Source organism: Asparagus officinalis, chromosome 7 (assembly GCF_001876935.1).
Source record: "Asparagus officinalis chromosome 7, Aspof.V1, whole genome shotgun sequence".
In the NCBI taxonomy this organism is placed as follows: domain Eukaryota; kingdom Viridiplantae; phylum Streptophyta; class Magnoliopsida; order Asparagales; family Asparagaceae; genus Asparagus; species Asparagus officinalis.
In genome coordinates this window covers 116,173,354-116,183,743 of record NC_033800.1, presented here as the reverse complement: position 1 = coordinate 116,183,743, position 10,390 = coordinate 116,173,354, and the positions used below count along the sequence as shown (strand labels likewise).

General features: G+C 32.9%; 1 protein-coding gene across 1 annotated transcript in view; it reads left to right on the top strand.

Annotated features, from left to right (window-relative positions):
- Positions 3,432-10,390, top strand: part of LOC109848067 (ATPase 11, plasma membrane-type) — a 19,672-nt gene continuing 12,713 nt past the window's right edge. The window contains exons 1-12 of the mRNA XM_020417379.1: positions 3,432-3,485; positions 3,587-3,706; positions 3,797-3,895; positions 6,556-6,693; positions 6,807-6,941; positions 7,038-7,217; positions 7,313-7,519; positions 7,708-7,827; positions 7,930-8,049; positions 8,159-8,281; positions 8,369-8,473; positions 8,981-9,125. Coding sequence (XP_020272968.1) covers positions 3,432-3,485; positions 3,587-3,706; positions 3,797-3,895; positions 6,556-6,693; positions 6,807-6,941; positions 7,038-7,217; positions 7,313-7,519; positions 7,708-7,827; positions 7,930-8,049; positions 8,159-8,281; positions 8,369-8,473; positions 8,981-9,125 — 1,546 coding nt within the window. The remainder of the gene's footprint in view (positions 3,486-3,586; positions 3,707-3,796; positions 3,896-6,555; positions 6,694-6,806; positions 6,942-7,037; positions 7,218-7,312; positions 7,520-7,707; positions 7,828-7,929; positions 8,050-8,158; positions 8,282-8,368; positions 8,474-8,980; positions 9,126-10,390) is intronic.

Below are 10,390 nucleotides of genomic sequence, written 5' to 3'. Positions count from 1 at the left end.
CAACATTGCTGTTCAGAATTGAGACATTCATTCTTTTTATTGTTCGACTTATATTTATTTGCTTACTTGATTTTGTATCTTTTTTATTTGAACTCATTACAAGGACTCTTCTATATACTTCTTCATAGACAAACCGTATAATCTTTTATCTCAAACAACATAAATCCCACTACTTTGTAGACAAATCATATAATTTTATCTCAAACAACACATAAATTTTATTACTAATCCCAAGCAAGAAACTCTGTTTCCATGGGTTATCTAAAACAGTTTTTAATTATAGAATCCGTAGAAGAAACAATCGTTTCTCAAAAAATGAAATAAAAGAAACGATGGCATTGATCTATATACTAGTTTCGTAGAAATTCATGGTAGATAATTCAAACTCAGCAATAAGAAATCCCCACTATCTTTGGCAGTTTCAAGTAGTTTCTACAGTAGGTTTTTAGATAATAGTCCCTTAGTTTTCAATAATTGCATATTAATCCCTCACATCTTGAAAATTGCATATTAGTGCCTCAAATCTTACATGAATTGCAAAATAGTCATTCTAGTTAACCACATAAGATTTGAGGGGAATATTCTGTTAAATCTAACGGTTAGAGGCGACCATTTTCTGTTTTCAAACTCATTTTTAATGGGTCTAAATCGAATACCCGCTTAAAAATACCCAAACTCACTTAACCTCTTCTCCGATAATTAGAATAGAACATTAACAGAACAGTAGTTTGATGATTACAGATGTTACGTTGGGAACTAACCCAACGTTACTTAGATTTTTCTTAATTGAAACATTAACAAAACGATCATTTTATGAGACCTTATAGGATTTAAAGAACTAGTATGCAATTATAAGGTGTAAGGGACCAATATCTAAAAACGCCTAAAATATATTGCAATTTATCCTAAAAAACACTGAAAGAAGAAAAAAAAAAAAAGGACCCATGTGCCCGTAACCACTTGTTAAGGGGGTGATGCCTGATTTCTCTTTCCTGTAGTAACTTCCGTTTCTCGTCCCTTTGCCCTTTTTTCATAATTCATTTATTTCTTTATTCTCTCTACAAACTACAATAATAAATAAAATTTTACTGTATATCTAATAGTTAATAAATACAAATAATTTTTTAGGGAAAATTGTGTCAAGGCCCCACAAGTAAAATCTTCATGTGCTGCAGCCCCTCCATTTTTTCCTATATTGTTCAGCCCTAAAAAATGTCACATCATGTGCTGCAGCCATTTTTCATGTAATTATCATGTCAACTAAGCACAAAGAGAGAAAAAAAAGATAAAAACCCAAATTACCCTCATTTCCTCCTCCCTCTTCATTCTCTGCAGATCTATTATGTTAGGTCTAGTTTGATTCATGTCAAGTCTAATTTAATTCCTTTTAAGTCTAATTTAAATCAAGTTAAGTCTAATTCAACTTGTTTTAGGTCTAAAAATAAGTTGAATTAAAGTTAACATGAATCATGTTAAGTCTAATTTAACATGTTTTAAGTCTAATTTTATGTTAAGTCTAATTTGATTCATATTAAGTCTAGTTTGATTCATGTTAAGTCTAATTTAATTCCTTTTAAGTCTAATTTAAATTATGTTATGTCTAATTCAACTTATTTTAAATCAAAAATAAGTTAAATTAGACTTAACATGAATCATGTTAAGTCTATTTCAACTTATTTTAAGTCTAATTTTATGTTAAGTCCAATTTTACTTCATGTTAAAACCAATTTGATTCATGTTAAATATAATTTAATTCCTTTTAAGTCTAATTTTAATCCAGTTTAGTTTTATGTCCAATTTAGTTCATCTTAAGTCCAATTTGGTTCATGTTAAGTCCATTTTGATTCATGTTAAATCTAGTTTGGTTCTTGTTAAGTCCAGTTTGATTCGTGTTAAGTCCAGTTTAAATCATTTTAAGTCTAATTTAAATCGTTTTAAGTTTAATTTAAATCTTTTTAAGTCTAATTTAAATCATTTTGAGTCTAATTTAAATTGAACTTAACATGAAATTAGACTTAAAATAAAATGAAATAGACTTAACATGGATTATATATTAAGTCCAATTTAGTTCATGTTAAGTCTAATTCGGTTCATGTTAAGTCCAATTTAAATCATGTTAAGTTCAATTTAGTTCATGTTAAGTCCAATTCGGTTCATGTTAAGTCCAATTTAAATCACGTTAAATCCAATTTGGTTCATGTTAAGTCCAATTCGGTTTATATTAAGTCCAATTTAAATCATGTTAAGTCTAATTTAACATGTTTTCATATTAAATCCAATTTAGTTCATGTTAAGTTTAATTTAATTTCTTTTTAGTCTAGTTTAAATAATGTTATATTTAATTTAACTTGTTTCAAGTCTAAAAACAAGTTGAATTAGACTTAACATGAATCACTTTAAGTCTAATTCAACTTGTTTTAAGTCTAGTTTCATATTAAGTCTAATTCTATTCATGTTAAGTCCAATTTGGTTCATATTAAGTCTAATTCGGTTTATGTTAAGTCTAATTTAATTCTCTTTAAGTCTAATTTATCATGTTATGTATAATTCAACTTATTTTAAGTCTTAAAACAAGTTGAATCAGACTAAATATGAATCATGTTAAGTCTATTTTAACTTATTTTAGTTTAATTTCAATCATGTTAAATTCCTTTTTTGTCTAATTTAAATCATGTTAAGTCTAATTTAGCTTTTTTTAAGTCTAATTTCATGTTAACTCCAATTAAATTAGTCTTAATTCAAGTTGAATTAGACATATCATGATTTAAATTAGATTTAAAAGGAATTATATTAGAGTTAACATGAATTAAATTGGACTTAACATGAAATTAAACTTAAACCAAGTTGAAATAGACTTAACATGAATTAAATTAGGCTTAAAAAAGTTAAATTCGACATAACATGATTTAAATTAGATTTAACATGATTTAAATTAGACTTAATATGAATTAAATTGAACTTAACATGAATTAAATTGAACTTAACATGAAATTAGACTTTTATTTAAGACTAATTCAACTTGCTGTTAGATTTAACATGAAAGAATAGAGGAGATAAGAGCATTTTAAGGTTTTTTATTTTTTATTTTTTTTCTATACTTAGTTGACAAGTAATAATTGCTAAAAAAAGTTGTAATATAAATCTCTAATTTAAATGCTAAAACACATTAGAAAATTTCAAAGGAGCTGCAACGCATAAAGTTTTTACTTTTGGATGTAGACACAATTTTCCCATTAATGATTGTGTACTTTTTTGGGTCTTTCTTTTGTTACGCCTGCTAATAACAGCAGAGCTTCTCCTGTGTGGATCTCCACTCACCACTCTCACTCAACGCCAAAACAAAACGACCCAAAACCCTTTAAAATCCATCAAAAAATCAACAAAAAAATCAAGAAAAAAGACAAAAAAAAAAAAGAAGAGGGAGGACGCCGATGGGGGACAAGTCGGAGGTCTTGGATGCCGTCCTCAAGGAGGCCGTCGATTTGGTAATCCCAATTTCTTCTGGGTTTCCCAAAATTTCCCCCACTTTTTTCTGTTCTTGATTGATTAGTTTGTGTAATTTTGTGTTTGAATTGGGGATTTTTAGGAGAATATACCGATTGAGGAGGTGTTCGAGAATCTTCGATGCAGCAGAGATGGGCTCACCAGCGATGCTGCTCAAGAGAGGCTTAGTATTTTTGGTCACAACAAGCTCGAAGAGAAACAAGTAGATTATCATTTCTTTTTCTTTTTCTTGAATGAAATGTATTTTTTGGGTATTTTTTTGATTTTTTGTTTATTTTTTTAATTTTGCCAGGAGAGCAAGTTTATCAAGTTTTTGGGGTTTATGTGGAACCCTCTCTCATGGGTCATGGAGGCCGCTGCAATTATGGCCATTGCTCTTGCTAATGGAGGGGTGAGAATATTTATTTATTTATTACTATTCTTACCATTTTTATTTCTGGTCTATTTGCTTTTTTATTCATTATTTAGTATTTTATCTTTTTTTAATGTGGATGTTTGGATAAGTAAGAAGACTCCACGTCCGTGTAGAAGAGTAAAGCGAAGATAGTGGAACTTCTTTTCTTTGTTGATTCTTTTGTTAAAGGGGATTAAAGCATGTGCTTTTTGCCCCCATAAAGTTAGAACTTTTCCCTAAAGACCCATTTCTGCTTTATAACTTTACTAAGAAAGAATTTAGTGGAGAGCTTAAAATCAGACAGACTGGGAAAGATTTCATTGTTTCAATTGCTAAATGATCTTTAAAATTTTTATGTTGTTAAGATCTTCCTTGTGTTTTGCAGTCTAATTTATGCTTGAATAAAGATTGTGTTGTCAGTTTTTGATGGCTAGTGCACTAACTTTATTTTTCTATTTTGGCATAATTGAATCTTGCATAGGCTCAATGTTAAGTTATATTTAGTGACTAAAGTTTGACCCATCGCAGATGACTCAGACGCTTGGGAGGTTTGTTGGGGGAGAGATAGGGCTCAATATAGAGTTGTGGGCTTTTAAATAGTGGTTAGGAACCAATTTTAACCAAAAAGCATTAGCTACTAGGGTTTGGTCCGAACTCCTATTTTAAACCATTCACTTTTCATTATCCTATCCAATGTAAGATTGTACTCACATATTAATGACCTCAACACCTCCCTCTTAATTTGTGAGTATAGTTCAATCTTTTGCTATACTTCAAACTTTCATGGGATTCACTAACTTGGTGTGACCTATCAACCATACATCCGGCACATGGCTATCAAACATCAATAGGATCTTCTGCCACTTCACTGGTGGCTGCCACTTCACTTGTGGGCTAACTAGACCATATCACTACTACGGACATCTATGGGTTAACTTGACATGGTCTAACTTGACCTTAGTCATTTTCCTAGACCTTTGAGCTTCACATTGGACTTCACTTTTTTTTTTTATTTGGGTCATAACGTTAGCTTTGATACCATTTATTAGGGAGAGATCGGGCCCAATCAAGAGTTAGTGAGCTTTAAATAGAGGCTAGGAGCCAATTTAACTCAAAAACTATAGCTACTAGGTACTGACCCCAACTCTTATTTTAAACCCTTCACTATTTCTTATCCTATCCGATGTGAGTTTATACTCACATATTAATAACCTCCCTTGAATCTTGGGGTTTTTATGATATAGTCCCTATATGATTAGGTTTGTTTTTTCAAATTGAAGAGAGATTTTCAAATGGTTTCCGCGATTAGTTCATTGAGCTTGAATGCTTCATGGAAGTAGGCTAAAACTTTTAGTCGCTCATCAAGGCCCATAGTGACTAAAGCTGGCTTTTGGACAACTACTAAGTAAATATGATGTTATTAGAATTATTGGCTACTGGCTTGGGCAAATAAGAATTATTAACCATCTATCTTGAAAAAAAAGCATTGATTAGTTAAGAAGAGGGACTATTATATATTTATATGTCTTGTAACATGAAAAAGGTTTTAAGAAGAGATTATTGTATCTTAAAAGTTTATTTGAGATATAAAACTGAAAATTAAGACTAGATGTAGCATTTGGAGGGATTACCAAGTAAAATCTATTGCTCTGGACTATTAGCTTCTCCAAGTCTTATTTTTTTTTCAAATTAATCCCTCTAATAGCTATGTATATTCTCGAGTGGAGGGCCTAATTTCCAAATAAGTCAAAAATTAGGGGACCTAATAGTAATTTCCATGATTTGAGGGACTAATTGCAAAATGTGAAAGACTTAAGGTACTAATATGACGATTCAATTATGGAATGGTTTATTAAAAGAGATTAAGTGCCTTCTCCTATCATGAGTGAGGGTTTAATTATTTTCTGGACCCCCTTGCCAAAATTGCTTGCTCCGCCACTGATGGCTTCCATGGTCTTGGGTTCGATTCCGGGTTGGGTTATAAAAAAAAAGAGTGATTAAAGTTACTAACATTATAAGAACAGTGTAAAAAATTGTTGACTTGTTGGGTTGACAATCTAAAATATCACAATTTCAACTTTGCAACTAAATCATTTTATTAAAGTTCAATTAAAGGTTTTTAGCCCTTTGGAAAGAAATTAAAATTATTTTTAATTGATTAAAGTTCAATTAAAGGTTTTCAGCCCTTCTTGACAGTCTTTTTAACCATTTTCAATTTTAAGTTTGCAACTATTATTACAGTCATTCTTGTAGAATATGCTAGAAAAACCATACAAAAGGGTTAGGCTATATAATTATAACCGTCAATCATCACCATAACTTCGGAGTTTTGGTGTAGGGGCAAGACATTTAACATAGTATCGAAGCAACCAGGTTCAACTCCATCAGATACACATTTAAAAGATAATTTAGGAATAAAAAGAAAAAGAAACAAACTTTTGCATAAGTCCATGTTTCGGTCCATAGAAAAGAACCTTCAGCCTCCGGGGCAATGTTGAGTATAAAGTTATAACTCTCAACCGTGATCACAATTTCGGGGTTTGTTGCAGTGAAAGAGACCTTTAAACAAAAGAATTTTTTTAGAGAAATAGAAAATATAGTTCTTTTCAAAACGTGGTCAGCTTCATTATCATTTTCTTAATTTTGTTATTCATCAGGGTAAGCCTCCAGATTGGCAAGATTTTGTGGGAATCATAACCTTGCTTGTGATCAACTCAACAATCAGTTTTATAGAGGAAAACAACGCCGGTAACGCTGCAGCAGCCCTCATGGCCCGTCTTGCTCCCAAAGCCAAGGTTTTTGAATTTTCATAACCCCATTCATTTTTAATTTTTTATCAACAATTCCAATCTGTTTCATGAACAACGTAGTTATTAGTTTAAATCCCATATGCATGCAAAAACTGCAGGTGCTGAGGGATGGTCGATGGAGTGAGGAGGATGCAGCTGTTCTCGTGCCGGGAGACATTATCAGCATCAAGCTTGGTGATATTGTCCCTGCTGACGCTAGACTTCTTGATGGAGATCCTTTGAAAATTGATCAGGTTCTTATTTCTATTTTTTCTTTGTTTTGTATTTGATCTTTTTGTTTCTCGGAGCTGACCATTTTCTCCAACTTTTTGTTGTATTCATATTCATAGTCCGCCCTCACTGGAGAGTCTCTGCCGGTAACAAAAGGTCCTGGTGATGGTGTGTATTCTGGCTCGACTTGTAAGCAGGGAGAAATAGAGGCCGTTGTCATTGCAACGGGTGTCCATACCTTTTTTGGCAAGGCAGCACATCTTGTAGACTCCACGAACCAAGTTGGTCATTTCCAAAAGGCAAGTTGGAACCCTTTAAGCTCTTTGTTCAGTTTATTGATTTCTGCTGATGTTTAGCATATCCCAGACTGAGTTCTACTTTCATTTGGTTATAGGTGCTGACGGCTATTGGGAATTTCTGTATCTGTTCAATTGCTGTTGGAATGTTTGTAGAGATTATAGTCATGTATCCCATTCAGCACCGAGCTTATCGTCCTGGAATTGATAATCTTCTGGTTCTTCTCATTGGAGGAATTCCCATAGCCATGCCCACTGTTTTATCTGTTACAATGGCAATCGGATCGCATCGCTTGTCTCAGCAGGTATAGTTGTTGTTATTTGTCAGAATCATGATAAATCAAAGTGTTATATTTTGTAAAATGAAATGTGATTTTAGATTATAAAACTTAAATTTCTTAGTGGTGAGTGAAATGGAATTTAATGATGTTCTCAAATTCTAGCAATTCTTCTTTCCTTGACAGATTAAATTAACAATTTGTGGCTAATACAGGGAGCCATAACAAAGAGGATGACTGCTATTGAAGAAATGGCTGGAATGGATGTCCTTTGCAGTGACAAAACAGGAACTCTTACTCTGAACAAGCTTACAGTGGACAAGAACCTTATTGAGGTCAGCTTTCTTTTTCCTCTTCAGGGACTAAACACTACCTCACTCTCTCTTTAAGGATTATACTGAATATTCCACCTGGATATGCTGTAACGTGGTTTTCAGGTTTTTGTAAAGGGTGTAAGCCAAGATGCTGTTATCCTAATGGCTGCTAGGGCATCACGTGTTGAAAATCAAGATGCAATTGATACTGCTATTGTTGGGATGCTTGCTGACCCAAAAGAGGTAAGTCCTAATATATATAAAATGCTTGCGGTCTCACCCAGGTTCTTCTGCCTTCCATATAAAAGGGAAAACCATTTGCTCTTTCTAAAACATGCATTGTTTATGAAAGGCTCGTGCTGGTATCCAAGAAGTACACTTTTTGCCGTTCAACCCCACTGACAAAAGAACTGCCCTGACATACATTGATTCAGATGGAAAATGGCATCGTGTCAGCAAAGGTGCTCCAGAACAGGTAAATTTTTTCGTGATACTCTTTCTTTTGTGGCTTTTATTATTTTAGTTAACAAATAATCCATCTTTTAACTGTATTTGTTTGCAGATTCTGAATCTTGCACACAATAAGTCAGAGATAGAGCGCAGGGTGCATGCTGTTATTGACAAGTTTGCAGAGCGTGGACTTCGATCACTTGCTGTAGCATATCAGGTAAAAGAAACTCTGGCTCGACAACTTTCATGGTACGTAGGATGCTCTCCAACCAAAAATTTGTCTTATCTGACATATCCAGAAAAAGACACGAGTATTCCTGTGTGGATATTACATGTATATCAGATGCTCACAAATGTGTAAATTATTATTCACCATAAATATGTGTAGATGAAGTTTACTGTGCTTGTTTTGACAGTAGATAATTGTTTGTGAATCACGTTATTAATTTTTTTATTCTTATGTAAATAAGAATCTGATAGTCTGATGCATACATTATTCATGTTTACATATAAAGAAATATACACAAACAATTGCATTTCCATATTTCATGTGTGGATTATGGGAAATTATCGTGTAAAGTACTGCGTGTCCCTGTCAGAGTTGACATCCTTGTTGATTACAACAATTTCAATTTCTTTTTTCTATAGATAAACCTTCTGTTCTATTATACATAGTTTCAGTTGTATAACATTTGGGAGTTTTTCTTTGTCTGTCCTCATGCAGGAAGTTCCAGAACGAAGCAAGGACAGTCCAGGAGGTCCATGGCAGTTTATGGGTCTTATGCCGCTTTTTGATCCTCCAAGACATGACAGTGCAGAGACAATCCGCCGGGCACTTAACCTGGGTGTCAATGTGAAAATGATCACAGGTTTGACTTATTGAATAGAATTTTTAGTATATGCCGTGAAAAATTACATCCTGATACAAAACTAGTTGTATACTTGTGTAATGGAAGGAATACTGGAACAATGTTGTTTTTGATGATAGAGATCTTTACTAAGGTAAGGTTTGACATACTAATATTTGGTAGTTGCGTATCTTCCGTTGGATTTTCTTAAGTATGCCATTGGCTTTTCTTATGCATACATGGCTAGAAAAGTGCATGGTTACAGGGAAATTAAGACAAGCTAGGTGATTGGATTGTCCCAACTATCAAAAGCTGATAAAAGTATAGAACAGCTTTTGGTTGATTTTTAAACTGCGACAAGTATGTTGTAACTAATTTGTGAATATTTGTTGTGCAAAAAGAATGTTAAATCTTGTTTCATACTTCTAAAGTGGTGAAGAGTGTTATCATAGGTCCATAATTAAAGGTTTATGTGATGCTTTGTTGGTATCAAAGTTGTCGTGTCTGGATACTTGTCTTACATAGTTTTCCATTATGTATTTCCATTTATTATATCATCGTATCATAAAATAAATTAATAGATGAGAAATAGCTATAATAGTTTATTATATTATCGTAAGTGATGTGCACGCAAGTTTGCAGTTGGTCACATCCAAAAAAATTTCCATCTAGAGGATTCTAATTTCCAAAAAGTTTTCTTCATGAATTCAGGACATGTTTATTTTGTAAAGTATCTTTTGAGATTTCAATAACTTTAGATTAGGAGTCGTGATTTAGTTAGCATTTTAGATTAGTTAGGATTGGAGCTAATCTTACCTTAGTATTCAATTTATCCTATTGGAGAGTTTTAGTTTAGAAATTTTGCTTCGAGTAGGATTGAATTTGTTTATTGTTTTTTAGTTTAGTTGACACTAGAAATTCTAGTTTTATTTCAGTTAGGGTTCCTTTACTTATACATCTGCATCATTTTGTTTTCCTCCTGTTAGAATTAGTTCTTGGGTTATCGGGTTAGGGCCCATTAACCTATTAGCCTATTACCCATATGTAACCCTATATATACCCATGGAGATGAATGAAATGATAGACTCTTTGATTTTCTCACTCTTAACATGGTATCAGAGCTAGACTCCAAAACCCTAACCCTACCGCCTCCAAAACCCTAGCCGCCAATCTCAAAAAAAAAAAAAAGCTACTGCTGTTCTACGAAACTCTAATCCACCTTACCATTGGTGGTCTTCCTCCTCGATCCCGATCCTGGTCCTTCACCTTCGTCGTCGTCTTCTTCG